Here is a 20,526-nt window from a genome sequence, read left to right on the forward strand (position 1 = left end):
TGTCTGCGTCGGCGGCTCAAACGCGGCCACCCTCCTCTTTTATACGCTATTGGAGCTTGCGGCGAGAGCTCCCCAGTCTCCGACAACCTCGGTCAGTATGCGATCGTGCGTTGACCCGATGTGATTAGTTCCAACGGTTTTTCAACACTCAGAGACATCAGTTTTCCCCTAGGATTAACCGTTCTATTGGTCAGTACACCTACACATGAAACATTATTAATCCTCATCGAAGTTATTTATGTTTCCTTTAAATTATTATTCACTCGTATTTATTGGGTATTAAATCACAAACGACATGCGAATCTTTGCATGTCAACGTGAGTGAAATATCCCCGATTGCAACAAAATGATAAAAATCTTGTCAGAATTTGCAAATTAATTTATATTCGTAATCCCTCATTTCTTCGTAGACATGTCGCTCATAAAAAATTAATTTTCACAAAAAAAAACTAAAAATGAACGAAAAGTCCAATTTTTGACATAAAAAATTACTTTCGTAGACTAAAAAGTTTTTTATCTGCATTTTTGTAAGTAGTGGGGCAAAACGGGTGTTCTTCTTATAAAGTCGATTCAAATTTCCCCTAATTTCTATTCAGATTACGAAAAATTGTTAATTGCGTGAAGTTTGTGAAGTTGAGAATTCTATTTTTATTTTATTCTGCGATTCCCCTGCGTCTGCGTAGTATTTGAATACTTGTTGATCCTCTGTACAAGATATTTCCAAAGTGAAGTGACAATTACCACTTCACAAGTATTGACTTGTTGAGCATCAACTGACGATATTAGGTCTCCACTTTGGTGGGAAATCCACTCGATAAGTGGAGTGAGTAGATGCAGGTCAGACAGACACAATAAATTGTCTCGTTGTATTTCGACGCGTCTCTGTATTCTCGTTGTTACGATAAACATCAAACGTCAGATTGAAAATAGAAGCTGCCGAGTCCACAGTAAGACGGAATGACATTAGAGTGCCAAGCATCGTAAATTTTACGTGTCCAGGGGTGATTTGTTCATTCCACATTCATCTCGATTATTACTCGCGATAGTGAAATGCGGTGATAAATTGCCAGGGGAATTGTTACGCTGTTTGAGAAAATTCTTGGTGGAGTATTAGTTGTCGCGGAAGTTGCAACAACGGCTCTTTCAAAGTCACTAGCAGTCCTGGGGAATACGTCGTAAGGGGATATTTATGAGAGAATTGACTTTGCCAATTTGAGACGAATTCGGTGTTGTTAATTGTACTCGGAATTGTTGACGAGTTTTTTTGGTTTTTGGGAAGAAAAATAGTTCATTAATTACGATGTTGTGCCGTTGTTTCAGATGTGTTGAACAAGAAAAAAATTTTTTTTTTACGTTTGATGAATTTTATTTGAAGAAAATGAATGGATTCATTCATGTAGCTCGTTTTTAATCACATTAAATAGATACTTTTTTCAACATGAACGAGTGCTTCCGCGATTGAACTAAAGTCTTTATTATTCTGCCTAGTTTTAACCCATGATCCGTTATTAAATGTAGGGGGGGCCAAGCCCCCTCTGGATATGATACATAAACAGGGGCACAGCTCTCCATGTATTATGGGCGAAGGAAGCTTCTTAATGCATGAATAATATTCAATCTTCTTAATCAACTACACGTAGAGTTGTCCGATTGAAATTCATATGGGGGGCCTGGCCCCCTCGGGGACTGGGAACTCCTTCCCCTGTGGAGAGTCACGTGGAGATCATGTGAGAGGTCATATGTAGATTATATAGAGTCCCTATTTTATTTTATGATGATGTAGGGGGGCCCAGCCCCCTCTGGAGAGTTTGATATAATGGTCATAAGCATGAAATCATCAAAATGGAGGAAAAAAATCAGAAAATTCTATTTGATCCTAAAAGAATAGCGATTGCACGTATCAAATTTCTATGTGCTACATACGGGGGGGGGGGCTGCCCCCCGCGGGGACTAGGAATCCCTCTCTCCAAGGAGGATCACGTAGAGATCATGTGAGAGGTACGTGGGTCATACGTGGGTTATACAGAGTTACTACGTTACTATATGATGATGAAGGGGGGGCAAACCCCCTCTGTAAAGTATCATATGAAGGTTGTAATTACGAAATGATGAAAATTGAGTAAAAAATTAGAAAAATCCATTTCACTCTAAAAAAAACGGTGATTTCATGGCTCAAATTGCTGTAGTACATTTAGGGGGGCCTGGCCCCCTCGGGAACTAGGAACTCCACCCCGCTGAGGAAAATGACGTGCAGATCATGTATGAGAGATCATATGGGGGTCATACCTGGGCTGTCTAGAGCCCCGATGTTACTGCATGATGATGAAGGGGGGCGGGCCCCCCCTGGAGAGGTTCACATGCAGGTCACAGGCACAAAATTATAAAAATTGAAAAAACAAACAGAAAATTTCATTCGACGTTGAGAAATTGGTGATTTTCATGTATCAAATTTCCATGCGATGTATAAAGAGGGGCACAGCCCCCTCCTTATTGTGGGCGAGCGAAGCTTCTTAATGAGTAAATAATATTTAATCCCCTCGGACAATTACTGGTAGTCATGCCATTGAGGAAGCCAGTGACTATTACGTCTCACATAACACGTTAGATCCACAATTTGTTTACAGAATACCAAAATCATGTGCGGATAAATCAACCAGGGGATAAATGTAGCTCTAAGTGAGAATAAACTGACTGATTGGATGTTTTTCTTACCCCGTGTAAATACATCAATTCAAACACAGTTTTAAATTCTGGGATGAGAAAGGGGTGGAGATTATTGTGGGACTAGAGTATCCACTGTCTAGACAATTTTAGCACGAAATTTTGCATGCTCCGGTGTTTATTCCACCATTGTGTTAAATAAACTTGGTGGAGGCAGTTTGCAATGGGTTATAAATGACCCACTCGATGATGCAAGTCATTGTTGACGATTAATGGCAGTAGGAGGAATGATGTAATCTGCTCGGAGAGGATTGGGAAGATACTGCGCAGGGGAGAAAGTAAAAACTAGTGTCTTCATTCGATTGTTGAGAGAAAGTGAATGAAGTATTTGGAAAAAAACATGGGACATCATATGATTGACATTTTTAATGTCTCATTTTTAGAAATTAAAAATTACTTAAATCTAGGTCTTAAAAAGGGGACAACAGTGCCTCAATTTCAGATTTGCTGTTGCTGAATTGAAAGACACGTGACATTTTTTCGTCCGAATGGAAGTTTTGTAATCATTCAAATTTAAGTTTTGTACTTTTTTGTGTTATTTTGACCCACAATGCAACCAAATTTTTTTTCTTCAGTTGTTCGCTAATGACGACAGAATTGAATCTTTTTTTCTAAATGTAGGTATTATTGAGCCCTATCGATCGCCATTAATTAAAATTTAATTCATCGATTAGTTTTTCAATTTTCGATTTTTTTCGAAAATCGGTTGTCACACGATAACTAAAGAAATGTTCTGAATTGATTGAACGATGGCTTAAAAAATTTGTTTGGATGTCCTTTTGACCGAGTTCGAAGATGAAGGCGATAGCAATAATCGTTATTTTGTTTTATTTGAAAATTTGCAAAAATTTGTATTTTTTGAAAATGAGAATTCCGGGGATATCTTTGAATATTATGCTTCAAATGAATTCAATCATAGCTTAAATGTTTGTTTTAATGCCATTACGTCGAAGTTAAAAGATGATTACGATAGCTATATTGGTTGATTTGATTTTTATGATGATTGTTGAAAATTTCGAAATTTTCATGAATTTCCCTGAAAGTGAGCTTTCTGCTGGTTTCTTCAAATGTGATGTTTCAAATTCGTTTAAGTATGTGTAAATAAAATTTTTCTATCAACATTTTATCCAAGGGCTGAGGGGAGAGATAGAATCGTAAAAAAGACAATCGGTTGTATAGAAGAAAGGGATAATAAGAATAATGATGACGATAACATTCAGCTAAGTTGAAAATCTGACAGAATTAAATGAAATCTTATTCAATTTAATAAAATGAAATAAGCAATGAATTGTACATGATAGAAGGAAAACAACTATACTATATGCAATACCAGAGCAATTTCCTCTATCGAAACAAATGAAACTCTTCGTTCGAAATTTTCCTATTCGTTTGAGCAATATTTCTGTTGGGCATTAATCAACTCGAATTCATATGTGACCCCTGTGAGTCTGTACCTCTCTACACAGGCATTCCCTGAAAAAAATTACCCCCTATTTCTTCATTACATAAAATGATGAGTAACGAACAGTTTTCGTGTCTGCGAACGTTGCAAATTGAAATATTCGGATGATATGACGCTGAGACCTCCCATGCTGTTTCATACGTACCCCACCTGTGTCACACTTCTGGGTCCACCAATCTCTGGACGACGGTGTTTCGTTCTCTTGGCACGCAACTGATGGTTATGAGTCTCAAGCCACTGGGATCATCCCAATTCCATTCTGTATTGAGTTCTATGTCACGAGATGACGGGTACTGAGTGTTAGTAATTTGGAGTGAGGAATGTTGTTGGGAAATACTGCGGGATAAATCGAATTTCGAGGGTTTCTGCGGAAAATTGAGTTGAGGGGCTATTAGAGATGTCTAGCGAGGGAGCGAAGGTCGAAGGAAATTGCAAGAAACACTTGTTCCCTTAGGATTTTTGTGGGAATTTTCGCTGAGAGATAATTTTTTGCATTTCACAATTCGTTAATCAATCTCAAGACCTTTTATCTCAAGACCATTTTTTGAAAGTACATTAATGATAGAGACGACTCGTTTTGCCCGAAATGTTTAGAAGATATTTGAAAATTCATCTATTTAATTAAAAATTATCGAGACGTGTGACACGAGAAAAATTTCGGTAGACCAAAGATTTTTTTGCTATAAGTTGAAAAGTACTGGGGTAAAATGGGGTTTTAATTGTTAATTTCTCCAAATTCTTAAACAAAAAAACATATTTTTTTAATAAAAAAAAAATACTTGTGATTGTTTTTATCTCAAAACTTTTTTTTTGGTTAATAAATTCACTAATCTGAGTGTTACCAGTGGTTTCATGCGAAATGGAAGAAAATTTTACACGAAATTAATGATAAAGACACCCGTTTTACCTGAGTTGTTCAGAAAATACTTAAAAAATTGATCTTGTTAATTAAAAATAATTGAGACGTGTGACACGAAAAACATTTCGATAAATCGAAATTTTCTTAGCTGTAAGTTGGGAAGTATAGTGGTAAAATGGGTCGTCAATTAAATTTGAGGGTAATTTAATCAATTTTCCGACGGTATAGTTTTTAATTGTTAATTTCTCCGACTTCTTGAACAAAAAAAATTATTTTTTGAATGAAAGAAAAATAGTTGTGATTATTTTTATCCTAAGAATTTTTTTGTTCGGGAAATCCTCTAGTCTGACAATTACGTGTAGTCTCATGCGAAATGCAAGGAAATTTCAGAATAAATTAATAATAAAGACGACCCGTTTTGCCTCAGTTATTCAAAAAAAGTTTAAAAAATTGATCTTGTTAATTAAAAATTATTGAGACGTGTGACTCCAGAAACATTTCGGTAAATCGAAGATTTTTTAGATCTAAGTTGGAAAGTAGTCGGGTAAAATGAGTCGTCAATTAATTTTGAGGGTTATTTAATCAACTTTGCGATGGGATTATTTTTAATTGTTAATTTCCCTACTTTCTTGAATAAAACAAATTATTTTTTGAATCACAGAAAAATAGTTGTGATTGTTTTTCTGTCAAGACTTTTTTGGTTGTAAAATCTGGATAAATTAATGATAAAGACACCCGTTTTGCCCCAGTCATTGAGAAGATATTCAAAAATAGATCTTGTTAATTAAAAATTATTGGGACCTGCGAGACGAGAAAAACTTCGACTAGAAGTTGAAAAATACTGCGGTAAAATGGGCCATCAATTAATTTCGAGGGTAATTAACGTTTAATTGTTCTCTTCACCTTCTTGAAAGAGAAAAATTATTTCTCGCATCAAAGAAAATGATTGTGATTTCAAGAATGCAATTTTCGACTCGAGAATTTTGGAATTTTATTCTCCCCACACTGTGAGAGCTAGTGGAGAGTCCTCAAGTGTCTTAATATCAGAGACTAGATTTTTCCAGTGCATGTGGGTGTCGTAAGCCCGACGTGGGATTGCTGAATTCATAAACTCTCGAACTCATTTCAAAGTTGTCAACAAATTACCTCGAAGCTCCGATATTTTCACGCTTTACATAGTATTTTGAAATATGCAACTGCAGCTTTGAATAGTTAATAGACCGAGGACGGAGTGTGCGCTTGAATGGGCGAGCGTATGACTGCAATTTCTGGACACCTTGATGTTTGCCGGTGGTGTGGACACTGATTAACGCCCAGTGGCTCAGCAGAACGAGAATTTTGTAGTTCTGGGATGAGAGGGGAGCAAATAGAACGAATTTAATTTACTTTTCCTCCACAATGTTGACAGAAATAATCCCCCAATTCTTGTAGTTCTCGTGATGTATTAATCTTCAAAAATCCCATTCCATTAATCAATTAAGAGATTAGTGGGGAGAATTGCGCGAGGGGTCCAACTCCCAGCCAAATGTTCTCGTTCTGAAAAGTCATCCATCCACAACTGATTCATTAAACGGCGGGAGGAGTCATCGGGGAAAAATGTGAAAAAATCAGAAAAACAGTAAACAAACGTCGCAGACGCGTGCCGCGGCGAGAATTCAAACTCCCGGTGAATCATATATACGACGGATTTCTCAGAAATCGTGGCCCATTTATATCGGCTAATACTGTTTGTCTTGATTATACTTCAAGTCAAGGAAATTCAAGTGCATTGACATTTTTTTTCGTGGAAAATGGTTTCATCTGCTGTTTCCCGGTGGAAATGCATTTGTGATTTATTGGAAAGGTTTTAAGCGGTATATCAAATATTTTATTTTATGTATTTCAAATAAATTTCTTGATTTTTTATAATTTTTCTCATTTTTAAAAGGGTTTCTAACGGTTTAAAATGGAAAATTGGGTACGATTCAATCGTAAAATTATTGAGGATAAGGTGGAACTCAAATTTTTGTTCGTGAAAAATGTTTTCAACTGTTGTTTTCCGGTGGAAACGCATTTATGAAAGATATTAAATTGTTATTTAGAAGAAACAATTATAAAATTTCAAATTTTAGTGAAGAATTCCCCAAATTTCTTGAATTTTCAATCCAAAGAAGAACATTATGTATAAAATTACATTGAATTTCCAATCAATTTAAAACTGAAGAATATGTTTGTGTGAATTCTCCCGATTTCCTATGAATTTCGCTATGAAATTTGAATTTCCAATGACGAAATGTCCTCAAATTTCAGTTGAACTCTAGCGGAACTTCGTGCCAATTTTTTTAAAGCGGATATTAAATTTCATTGAGGAAAAAAAAATATGAAACTACAAATTTCACTCGAAATACAATGAAATTAAAAATTATTGAGCACTAAAAGACGAGAAATTCCCAATTTACTTCAATTTTCAATCAAAACAATAAATCGAAATGGAGTTTATATTGTTTATTTAACAACTCATCCCTATGTTAACCTAAATTTCCCTATTTCCAATGATTTTGTCATCAAATAGCGAATTCTCAACGATTAAATTAATGACTCCTAATTCTCACATTTAAGGAGAAAAGAAGCACAACTGTAACTCAGCTTCTCCGTGAACCCCCCCACAAGCAAGATACCATGAAAAACCGGTCCGAAAAAAAATTAACAAAGAAATGAAATTACAAATTTCACTGGAGTTACAATGAAATTAAAAATTATTGAGCACTAAAAAAACGAGAAATTCCCAATTTACTTCAATTTTCAATCAAATCAATAAATCGAAATAGAGTTTATATTGTAATAAATTAAATATTCAATACCAAACGGAGCTGAAGGACCAATTATTTAACAATTCATCACTATGTTAACCTAAATTTCCCTATTTCCAATAATTTTGTCAAGTTGCGAATTCTCAACGATTAAATTAATGCCTCCCTCAAAAAATACTTCTAATTCTCACATTTAATGAGAAAAGAAGCACAACTGTAACTGTAAGTTTCTCCGTGAACCCCCTCCCCTCACCACAAGCAAGATACCGTGAAAAACCGGCCCGAAAAAAAATTAACAAAGAAAACGATACGAAAATAGTTCTCCGTCAACTGCCAGTTGCGCGCGCGCAACGACGAAAGACCAGTATTTTTTTCCTCCGTTTTAGCTTCAATAAACTTATCCCATTTGTTTATTCATGTGACAAAATTAACATTGCTTGGAGCGGAATTTTTCATGCTCACTAGAATTTTCTACGACTCAATTTCACTCTCTCTCCGCGTACCTCAGTCATAAAAAAACCAGGAATGGGGACAATGCAAGACGACTGAAGGGCTTTTGTGACGTCAATCGAGTGAAAGAGGAAGTTATGAACCGTAGTAGGAATAAGACGTACGTCTCGGAGGTCGGGAGGGCCGTTATTCCCGTGTAATAAATTAAATGGGGTAGAATATGGGGCTCTTGGGAGTAACTAGTTGTTCTCGGGCGGATGGGAAATCGGTTCGATCTTCTCACCTAAAAAAATTCAAGAAAACCCAAGGCGATAAAGTGAATTCTTCTTTTTAATTCTAAATATTGTTTTGAATTTAAACATTTGTGGAAATTTTTTAAAAATTTTCATTTTGCAAGGGAAAGATTTGGAATTGAAAAAAAAAAGACCACCCGTTTTGCCCCAATTGCTCCCTAAATACAAAAAAAGAGTTTCAATTGTTTTAAATTAATTTTTTTTAATTTTGTCATTTAAAATATAAAATTTGATGGAAAAATCATAGGAAACTGTAGATTTTTGTTAAATTATTCTAAGAAAAGTAATGGACAATCGGCCCGACCTTCTTAACGCAAGAAATCCAAGATGATAAACCGAATTTTTCTTTTTAATTCTAAATATTGTTTTGAATTTAAAAAATTGAGGAAATTTTTGAGATTTTTTATTTTGCAAGTGAACAATTTGGAATTGAGAAAAAAGACCACTTGTTTGGTCTCAATTGTTCACTAAGTGCAAAAAAAGATTTTGAATTCAAAAAAATTGATTTTTTAAAAATTTTGTCAGTTAAAAATAAAATTTGATGGAAAACTCAATGGAAACTGTAAATTCCGATTAAATTATTTCAAGAAAATTAATGAGAATGTGCAAAAATCAATGCAATTTGTTAATGAATATTGTTTTGGTGAAAATTCAAGTGAATTGGGGAACTCGTATTTGTTCTCATCCAAATTTTTGGAATTTCATTGAATTTTCATAGAAATTTCAAATTTCATAATTTTGTTTTCCCTAAATTTAACTTAATGTAATTCTCCCTAAAATCACTAATCAACTGTGCATTATCACTTCCGATTGTTTTTCCCCTGCATTTTTATCCTCAAATTAGTAAAAATCAATAACTCAATTAAAAAAATTCCCTACCAATTTTTTAGGCGAATAATAGAAAATGAATGCGTTATTAATAATTCAAAGCGTCCGCATTGTACCATCGTGATGCAGAATTTTTTACTCCACATTCTTCGAAGTAAAAAAATACGTACATTGGAACGTAAGGTAAAACGGGCACTCATTTCCGTTATTGGAGTGACTTTTCAGACGTTGAAGATCGATTATATAGATCTGAAAACGAATAATTAGTGCAAAAAAATTTTTCTTTATTGTTCGTTTGCCCGAAAACGCTTAAAATGTCAAAAACAGTCCAGGGCCTCCAATTTTTGAGCTATCAAGGATTTTTTTCTTCAAAATTTTCGGAAAAATATGTGGAATGACAATTACGAGCTAGTTTATTTTTATTTCGCTTCTTACATGGCTAAATTTGCTTTTTTTGTACTTTTTTACACAAATAGTGAATTTTTTTATATGAAAAAAACCGAAATCAGCTGTGTAGGAGTCGAATTCCAAAAAACTGGCTCGTAGTTGTTGTTCCCCACATTTTTCTAAAAATTTTGAAAAAAAAAATCTTTTGTAGCTCAAAAATTGGAGCCCCTTCAGTTTTTTGCATTTTAAGCGTTTCGGGCAAAAGAACAATGACAAAAAATTTTTTTGCACTAATTATTCGTTTTCAGATCTACATAATGGATCTTCAACGTATGAAAAGTCTCACTCCAATATCCCACGCCTTTCAAAACTCATACTAGTTTCCCCTGAAATTTTTTCGAATAATTTTACGAAACAAATTTTAAATGATGCAACAATTGGATTCTCGCCGCCGAATGAATAGAATGAGCCGGGGATATTTGACGATCGCAGATGATAAGGCTGTCGATGGAATTAACGACGTAAACGGACCGCTCAGCTAGACAAACTCTATACTTAGCTCCGGGTAGGAAAGAGGAGTCACGTCGAATGTGGTGTCGAGTACGGGGCCAATGTTTAACTCTTTTCTTCCCCTCACACATAGACATCTAAATATACGCATTGAGAGCACAGGGGAGGTGGGTTTTGAGACGACCACCGGCGGTAACAACGTGTTCGAGTATAACCGGTGGTTTATCGCCACTTGCTCGGTACCTATACTCTACTGTAACCGACGAAATTCCGCGGATTTTCGCCTCCCTCGGTTATTGTTTGCTTGCGCGAAGGCCGCGCCGCAGACACATTTGGGTTTTAAGTGTCGAACTGTTGACATTAGGCTGCGCGGGGGGGACGGGAGAGGAAAAACGATAGTCGCGGGGTTTTTTTGGCGGTCATGCCAATACGCCTGGGCTCTCCGAGCGGAGGAACAAAAGAGCTTTCAGGTGACGAGTGCCGGGGGAAGTAATGCCGAATACCGGGAGTGAGGCTTGTGCAACTGGTGAGGAGCCAAGTGAGGAACAATCAGCTTCGAGGGGGCTTAATTAAGTTAACAAGGTGGCGACGTGGATCCGCTGGTCTATGTGTGATTTTCATTATCTTGGGGGCGGGGTAATTAGTTCAGGATGTGCACGGGGATTAGGAGTTGTGGAGTGGGTGCAGTAGAGACCAAGGGGGGTGGAGGGGGTTAAATTATGAAAATTGTTAATTGAATGAGGGAGGGAACGTTGAAAATTGCATTTTGCCAAAATTCACTGTTTTTGAACCTTTTCTCTTGAATAAAGAATGTTCTAAATATTTTAAATTTTTAACAAATCATGTTTAAAGTTTTAGAAATTTTTGTTTGACGTGCAATTAATTTAGGAACACATTCTAAATGAGAATTCTTTTTTTATTTTACGATAAAATTATCCTGGAAGTGGAAAATTGATTGTTTAATTTTATGCAACTAGTTAAGGATATGCAAGTGGATTAAGGAGTTATAGAGGGGATATACTAGAGAAATGAGGGGGATTAAATCATTAAATTTGTTAATTGAATTATGTAATTGAAAGTTGAAAATTACATTTGGCAAAAATTCAATGTTTTTGAACATTTGTTTCTCTTATGTACAAATGTTCTAAATATTTTTAATTTTAAACAAATCATATTTAAAGTTTCGGAAAAAATGTTTTGACGTCCAATTAATTTAGGAACAAAGCCTAAATGAGAATTCATTTTTTATTTTATGATAAAATTATCCTGGAAGTGGAAAATTGATTGTTTAATTTTATGTAACTAGTTAAGGATATGCAAGTGGATTAAGGAGTTATAGAGGGGATATACTAGAGAAATGAGGGGGATTAAATCATTAAATTTGTTAATTGAATTATGTAATTGAAAGTTGAAAATTACATTTGGCAAAAATTCAATGTTTTTGAACATTTGTTTCTCTTATGTACAAATGTTCTAAATATTTTTAATTTTAAACAAATCATGTTTAAAGTTTCGGAAAAAATGTTTTGACGTCCAATTAATTTAGGAACAAAATCTAAATGAGAATTCATTTTTTATTTTATGATAAAATTATCCTGGAAGTGGAAAATTGATTGGTTATTTTTCGGTGGCGACGAATATTCGTTGTCCTATGTGTGATTTTAATTATTTTGCCGGCGGGGGTAATTAGGTAAGGATGTGCAAACAGATTAAGGAGTTATGGAGGGGATATACAAGAGAAATTAGGGGGGTTAAACCATCAAATTGGTTAATTGAATGATGTAATTAAAAGTTAGAAATTACATTTTACCAAACTTCACTTTTTTGAACATTTGTTTCGTTTAGATAAATAATGAAAATTGTTTATAATTTTAGACAACTTTTTTTTGTTTTGAAATTAATTTATGACAAAATTCCAAACGTAAATTAATTTTTCATGTTTTAATAAGATTATTTTTAAAATGAAAAATTGATTGTTTATCAATTATTTATGAAGAAGTTTGCAATCCTTCAATTATCGCATGAATCTCCCCCATTTTTATAATTTTCCTCAGACTTTAAAAATGTTTTCATAGTTTGATTAATTAATCATAGCAAATTCTTTTGTCTACAGTCGAACAGAAATAATGATGTTTAATCACAACGACTTAGGCGCTTGGAATAATTGAACTTGTTAATTAAATAGTGTGAGAACAACAAAAAATTCAACCGTTTATTTTTCATGAATCAACACTAAAAATTGTTTCAAATTTTAGAGTGGAAAAATCTATTATTTATAAAATATTCATGAAGAAAGTACATAATTTCTGTCAATTTAAATCCCCCGATTATTTCATAAACTTCCCCGAAAACATCTCAATTGTTTCAATTTTTTCAATTTTTATTAACGTCAAAAAACAAAATCATCGCAAAGCTTTCAGTAATCTAGCAATAACTCCATCTCTCCGTGCATATTTCCCAATGATTTGACCCTTTAATAAGCCCAAACCACTGAGTCTTCAACAAATAAAATACCAAACAACAAATTTCAAACTCAAACATCAATCAATCTCAAATAAAATCATCTAATTTTCCATTTCTATTTTCCAGAGTTTCTGAATATATTCACCCCACCCCGGGTTTCAACTAAATCGGGGAAAAATTCAAATAACTTCCTCCAAACTTCTTCCCACACAGCAGCCCTCTGATACGTTATCCTCCCGGAAATTTCGCCCGGAAATCTACAAAAATGTGAATTAATTTCCCCGGATACCATCGAACCAGTGGTTTTCCCAAAATAACGCTGAACGTGGGATGCGATGAGATCGATGGTTAAACGATGCGTTTAATTGGAATGGAAATCGAGTGGTTGAAATAGTCGCACTTAGGAGTGAGTTTCCCCAAGTGATTTAATTCCCCCGGGGGTGAATGGGCAATGAACATTCGCCGATGCACCGGAGATACAAACCCGGAATTTGTGGATTGACTGCCGGTTGGTGGGGCAATTTGCGCACCGAGAGAGTAACCTCCGTGAAATAATCGTAAATAGAAAAAACTCGACGAGATGATTGAACTAATTGCATCGTAAACACGAGAGTGAATCGAAATTGAATCGCTGAAAGTGTTGACGCAAAAAACTGAGGGTGTTCTTATTTATTTATTCGCCGGGGACAGTGATCCCACAATCTTCTCGCCACACCTATATTTTGTAAAGTGAAAAGGCAAGGAGATGGCGAGCCGCATGAAAGCACTCTACAACCAGGTGAGTGACCTTTTCCCATCTCTTTCAGCTGCGCAGGGTCTTGGGGGGTTTCTCCCGTTCTGGTTCACCTTCTCGCCTTACTTCGGCATCATTCGATTTTCCAGGAGTGCTTTTATCACACGTGACTCAGCTCCACTGGGGGAATTTAGTATACCGATGGAGTGTACGCTTATTTTTTTATTCGAGGGGGCGAACCACATTTTTGCATGTTCAATTCACTAAAAAAATCCGGATTTTTGGGTTTTAAGGGTTTAAAATCAGTAGCAAAGCGGTAAACCCCCTTTTCACTAAAGTTCTTGACGATTATCTCGGAATCTAATAGAGGTAGATTTTTTTTTGTTATACCCTTTTTTGTGGAGCCAATTGAGGGTTATAAAAAATGTTATGAGAACAATTTTGGTATCTCTCTTGGATTCCGAGATATTCATCAAAAACTGGCAAAAAGTCAACGTTGGTTTCAGTTTTCAGAAAAACTTGATTTAAGATCCTGGAAATTTCTAATGAAGATTCTCATGTCTTAATTTGAAATTGCAGGTGCGAATAATTTTATAGGGACCTCATGGAACAATATATGAATAATAAGGCCAATTTAATATATTCTTGGAATATATATAAGATTTATGTAAAATATATGTGAAATACATATAAATTTACATTTAATATAATTTTAAAATATAAATCAGGTCAATTCCATATATAAAATATATAATTTTCAGAATCCACATTGTTCCGTATGGGAAGGCCTAGCGAATTCGTTAGAAAATTCAATTGAACTTCTATTGAAATTTCTATTTTTCGCCGATTTTATCACAAAATTCCATAGTTTATCCGCGCCGTGTTTTGTAATAGAAATTTTGAATAGAAAATATTCCATAGAAAAAATTGTATTGAAATATTTTCTATAGAAATTCCTTGGCTTAAATTTTTTAAGTTTTGTAATTACAACAGAAGAAAAGATGGAGTGGAAAAAAACTTAGGAAATTCATGAGGAGGAATTCTACTATTTTTTTCTATAAAATAGTTTCCATGGAAGATTTTCTACCAAAAAAATGCGCAATAGGATCGGCCCAAAACAAATAAAAATTACTATTAATATTTTTTAACAGTAATTAAAAACTAATAAAATACTATTAATTTTTGTCGTACATGTAATTTGAGAATAAAACATAATTTGAAGCCCAAATGTTCTGGAAGGCGTGAAGAGGATAGGATTTTGATATTGTTGATTTTACATTTGAGAGGAGAAGATTGAAAATGGAAAAAGAATGGGAGGATTTCATTTTGTCGATCTCGACATATTGAACATTGAAAACGGAGGGATTGAGATGATTTTGAGAAGTAGCACCGATATTCTCGCAGGATTGGGGAGCACTTTGGTATTCCGTAGGGCGACTTCGATTTTCCGGAGCTAATCAGAGAAAACGGGAGGGAAATGTCGAACATTGAGTGATTCCATATCGTCTTGCCAATGCAAATTGGACATTCTTCTTGAATAGATATTCAATATTCCGGTCTGAGTTCTAGTTTTAGTTCTTTTGCATTTTCGAATTCGTGATTTAAATTTCATTGACGCATGAATTTTTGTCTGACTGAAGGATCACATACGTAAATTGAGCAATATAATATTGCGAAATAGAATTATTTTAGTGAGAAGAAATAATAAACATTGAAATGTCCTGACCGATTATAGAAAATCTGAATTTTCAATCACTCTGCGCACTTTTATGAAATTTATTTATGAGAAAGACATTCATGAAAAAATGTAGTTGTTGCAAAATCTAATGAAGGTGACACTAATTTTAAAAAAATTAGAAATGGTTTATTTGAATTAAATAAACTTTATTAGAATCAAATCAATGTTTAAATTCGATTTTAATTTGCGCTGTTATTCACATGACATGAATAGTCTGTTAAATATAAACAAATGTTTCTTTGAAACAAAAAATGTTTTATTAAGTAGAAATGGAATTATTGATCAGACAACGAGAAGAATAAATTTATTGGGATGTAATACTTTATATATGTGGTTCTAATGCAGGATTCACTTGGAATGCTGTGTTATCAATGATAAATATTGCAATATAAAATTATTGTAGTAGGAAGAAATAATAAAAGTTGAGATGTTCTCGAAAATAATTGAAAATCTGAATTTTCAATCGTCTTTGAGTACTTTTTTTAATTCATTTATTTATCCGAAAGAAATTTTTGAAAAAAAGGCAGTTGCGGCAAAATATAATTAAAATGACACTGATTAAAACAAATTCTCATGCAATTAAATTAATCAAATCGCGTGCGAAATTTTATTGAAAATATAACACTGAATTATAATTCGTGTCACTCTAAAGCGATGAAATACAAATATTGAATAGTAAAAATTGTAATTGGAAAATACGGAATTGCATGCAATTTTTTAATTCTGAAACATAATAAAAAAGTCAGAAGCTGAAATTTCCACTTCCAATCGTCTGCAACTCAACAATTTTTCCGAGGCACTCGAATGAATTTCATAATTAGTTTTCATACTCAACAATTGAAAAATTCTTCCAAAATTCCAGTTGTGACATAACATTAATGTTTTTTCTAGATTATATTCGAAAGGCGAATACTTCTAGGTTGCACTCTACTCGTAGGCCTCTCGGCGTCCATATGGGCGATAGCAATTTGCACTGACCATTGGTACAGCGTGGAATACCCCCACAATAACACAGCTGATTTCCAGAAATACCGGAACCAGGGGCTGTGGAGGTCCTGCGAAAACGGGGTGAATCGCGAGACATTAGGTTATTATTGTAAGTTTTTATCCGTAGAATCACTGAGTAATTCTCTGACCATTTGTTTTTTTTTATGCAGATAATTGCAGTTATCAAGACATGTTCCCGAATGAACACACCATAAATATGGAAGATTTCGATGAAACTGTACTCAGTGAGTGGTTATTTCGATACACTTTGATGCATTTGGATTTCATTCATTTTTGTGGTTTTATTCTTGAGCATTCGAGTTTCAATGCTGTTTTTGGTTCTTCATTCCAGGCTACGCGAGAACGCAGGTCTCGTTCGCCATCATCTGCCTGATAATCATGATCATGGGTTTCTCATTCTCAATTTACACTTTTCGAAATCCTAGATATATGTTCAAGAGATTGGCTGGGGGAATTCATTTCATTAGTGGTGAGTATCCTTTTGCTAGTTGAATTATTAAATTGAATTGTATATTGCAATGGATTTTTAAATATTTTTCCATGAATATCTTGCGATATATTTCAAATATTTGTTTACATTTTTAGACAAACTTTTGTTCATTGATTTTAGCATTTAAATTTGTTGAGATTTGGATTTGATTTTTTATTTTAAATCATTCAAAAAAAATTTAAGAATCGAAGAAAATTGGGAAGTTGAACGATTTTTTTCCATAAAAATTCCTCGAGATATTTTAAATATTTGTCTACATTTGCAGTTGAGCTCATGCCATTAATTTTATTAGTGCAATTTGTTGAGGTCTGAACTTGATCCTTCATTTTAAAACATCAGAAAAAATTTTAACAATCGAAAATAAAAATAGAGGAGTTGTTATTATTCAAAAGAAAGACCTTGTTTAATTAATGATTGACGTGTAACAAAATTTTTTGCCAAAAAATTATGTTTTTTAATGCACAAAAAATTCAGTAATGAAGAAGAATTGTATCTGTGATGAATATATTATTTCTAATTCAATTGTTGAATTAAATAATCCATTCCAATGTCTTTTTTTATATTTTCAAATGAATATTTCCAAAAAATTGTCAACATTTGTAGTTGAGCTTCTGTTAATTGATCTCACTAATCAAAAACGTTCAAAAACTCTTTAAAAATTTAATAGCTGTTATTATTTGGAAGAAAAACCTCTCCCCATAAATATTTGACGAAAAATCTCGTAATAAATCGTAAAAATTTCGTAATAAATTAATTTATAAAATAAAATTAAAAAAATACTGTTCCCATCAGCCATCGACATAATCATGAATTTCAAATCAAATTAATTATCAATTAAATACTCAAATTTCAAATTATTCTATCAATTAATAATCAATAATTGACTTCGGAAGATTGACGATTATTTGGATAATCGCAAATCCTCTTATGAAATTTAGAATTATCTACTCAATAGTCAATTCCCAATTCCATATTATTAATTATTGAAATCATCGTCAATTGAGAATTTAGATAATCAGTTCCTTTATTATTTCCAATGAAAATACTTAAATTTCAATTATTTTAAGCTTTTCTCAATATTAACAATCTAATCATTGATGCCGATCCCTGTTAAAAAAAATCCAGGAAAATTCCCATGAAATAAAACCCGAAAAATCTGTTTGAATTTCCCCGCAGGTGCCTGTGGAATGGTCGTAATCCAAGTGGTCCTGTCATCAATCGAGCACGAGATGAAGAACATCCCCGAAAAATTCCCGAAAGGTGCTAAAATGCACTACGGTTACTCCCTCATCCTCGCCTGGTTCGTCTGCATGGGGAATTTGATAGCCGGTTGTGCCTTCCTCCTATTCTCCAAGAAACGTAAACGCGACAAAGCACCGACCGAGGAGATAGCGATGGCGGACGAGCCAACAATCATCGGTCGTTGAAGAAAATAAAAAATTCCTCAAGAGTGCAAGCCTCATCTCTCCTCGCATTCTTTTCCACTTTCCCAATTGAATATTGGCACGAGATAAATGGTACCTGCGTATCGCTGACGATTAAGAAGAAGACGATGTACATAAAATTATCCCTCTCCTAGATTAAACGTATGATTGATCGAACATGTATGAAAGACGAAAAAAAATGTGATACATTTAATTGTATAATTATTGGTATACTTCATTTACAAATTCATTCTGGTAAATCTAATTTTTCTATTCGAAGAAAAATTTACATTAGCTTTTCATTGAACAAAATTCTCCCACTAGACGAGTATCATTGATTATAAATTATTGTAACGAAAATATTATATACATTATAAATCACGAAGATTCTCATTGTAATTTCGTGGTGTAATAAACGAATTGAATTTACATGGTAAAAAGATATTTCAAAAATTTTAACATTGAACACTTAATTGCAGAGGTTTTTTAACGAGCACCTCGATTACTCGAACAAATCAGCCTTAAATCATCACATGTAAAGGTGCTGTCAATTGATATTGATTTTAATACTGCTTATTTACAAATTGATCTATCTATCTGACGGAATAAACACTCGACTGTGCAAAAATATTCATAACTCGATGGGAAGTAAATTCATTCGGTTATTAACATTGGGAACAGAGTCAGGGGTGTTTGTTTCGTCCCAATTCCCGCTCATTTCGGTGTGAATCGATCAAAAGAGATGAGTGAATAGCAACGAAATTCACCCTTTTGATGGATTTACAACTGAATTTTCATCGACGCAATTACGCGATATTTCCTTTGTGCATCCCTTGGGCTTGTACCGGGGATGTTGGTACTTGATTATTATCTGAAAAATTGGCAGTTGATATAGAGGTCGCTTTCACAGGGAAACTATGGGACAAGTGTCGTCCTCAGGGATCCCCTTGTATTCCACTTGATAGTGATTAATCTCGTCGTTATCGGAAGCCTCGGATGAGTCGCTCGCAGGATTTTCAACCAGCTTAGCGTACCTTCAAAACAATGAAATTAAATGAAAATTCAACAGTTTAGTTCCATTTTTTAATTAATTTTCTTAGTTAATTTGAAAATTTTATTAGATTCAAGACATCTAAATCGTTCACATTATGTCTATATTTTTTAGAAAACTTAATTTTCTTTAGTCATTTACAGCAATTTTTGCCATTGAGACGAATTTTAACACAAGTTAAATCTCCAATTTCAATGAGTTTAACTTAATTTTAACTCATAATTTGAAAAAAAAAAACTCAAAACATCAATGAACTGATGGACTGATTACATATGTTGCTGTCAGCCTATTTTGGATTTTTTTCGAAATTATTTCATTTCGAAATGGTTTATTTCTGAAGAAATGGTTCAATTAAATTAAATAAACTTTATTAGAATTGAATAAATATTTAAATTTGATTTTAATTTGCGTTTTTATTCACATGAAATGAATAGTTTTTTAAATATGAACAAATGTTTTCTAAATTCAAATAAAGACTTTATCAAGTAGAAATTGAATTATCGATCAGACGACGAAAAAAATGAATTCATTAACATGTAATAATTTTTTACTGGAATCATCCTTTAAAGATTTTTCAATTAAATCTTTGATAATATCTCTATATTTTCAGGAGAATTTATTTCCTTGGCCTTTCGCAGTCATTTTTGCAATTAATACAAATTTTCTTGAATTTTATCTTTATTTCAACGTAAAAAAAACTCAAATGCTTGATCAATTGATGGACTGATTATATATGTTGCTGTGAGCCTATCTTAGAAATTGAAAAAAAAAATTTTTAGTCAATTAATTGAGATGTTGTGGTACCTAGAGAAATGGTTTATTCAAATTAACTAAATTTTATTAGAATCAAATTGATGTTTAAATTTGATTTGGCTTTGCGTTTTTATTCACATGAAATTAATAGTTTGTTAAATATAAACAATTGTTTTCTTGAAATAAAAAATACTTCCTCAAGTCGAAATGGAATTATTGATCAGATAACGAAAAGGAATGAATTTACTGGCATGTAATAATTTATTTACGTGGTTTTAATGCAGGATTCGTTTGGAATAATGAGTTATCAATTTCACATAATTAATTTATAATTAATTTCCTTCAAAAATAGCGTTAAAATGAGTGGAAAAACTCAAAGTCGACAGATACAATTCAAATGCTCAATTCAAATGCTCCATTTCTCGGATTGCACAATCAGACCAATTTGCAATTTAGAATATTTTTAGTTTTGTTTATGCAATATATATTAATATGAATTAATGAACATATTAAAATCATTATGAAGGAATGTGACTCTGTTCTTTCATATTGAAGTATATGAACAAA

The 20,526-nt window shown here is 33.4% G+C and overlaps 2 protein-coding genes across 4 annotated transcripts in view; one reads left to right on the forward strand and one right to left on the reverse strand.

The window, feature by feature from the left end:
• Positions 1-18,584, forward strand: LOC107041414 (epithelial membrane protein 1). 3 transcript variants are annotated; one of them, XM_015261981.1, is made up of 6 exons: positions 1-189; positions 12,889-13,540; positions 16,125-16,329; positions 16,391-16,465; positions 16,573-16,710; positions 17,908-18,584. In XM_015261981.1, the coding sequence occupies exons 2-6, from the start codon at positions 13,508-13,510 to the stop codon at positions 18,156-18,158; spliced, it is 702 nt and encodes a 233-aa protein (XP_015117467.1). In that variant the 5' UTR covers positions 1-189; positions 12,889-13,507; the 3' UTR covers positions 18,159-18,584. The 3 variants fall into 3 exon arrangements, with proteins under 3 accessions (XP_015117467.1, XP_015117469.1, XP_015117468.1); XM_015261983.1 differs by having other exon boundaries at positions 16,125-16,320; XM_015261982.2 differs by lacking the exon at positions 1-189 and adding an exon at positions 10,687-10,825.
• LOC107041413 overlaps positions 18,371-20,526 on the reverse strand; it is a 16,544-nt gene continuing 14,388 nt past the window's right edge. Inside the window, exon 9 of the mRNA XM_015261980.2 lies at positions 18,371-19,189. The gene's annotated coding sequence lies outside the window, so the exon portion shown is untranslated. The remainder of the gene's footprint in view (positions 19,190-20,526) is intronic.

Source organism: Diachasma alloeum, unplaced genomic scaffold (genome assembly GCF_001412515.2).
Source record: "Diachasma alloeum isolate Michigan unplaced genomic scaffold, Dall2.0 Dall_scaffold_00364, whole genome shotgun sequence".
Taxonomy (NCBI): Eukaryota; Metazoa; Arthropoda; class Insecta; order Hymenoptera; family Braconidae; genus Diachasma; species Diachasma alloeum.

What these genes read in the sequence shown, in the direction of transcription:
- LOC107041414 (XM_015261981.1), top strand. Translation starts at nt 13,508, where the DNA reads ATGGCGAGCCGCATGAAAGCACTCTACAACCAG. An exon ending in TGAAAGCACTCTACAACCAG is followed by an intron (nt 13,541 to 16,124) that starts GTGAGTGACCTT and finishes TGTTTTTTCTAG; the next exon opens with ATTATATTCGAAAGGCGAAT. An exon ending in GGGAATTCATTTCATTAGTG is followed by an intron (nt 16,711 to 17,907) that starts GTGAGTATCCTT and finishes ATTTCCCCGCAG; the next exon opens with GTGCCTGTGGAATGGTCGTA.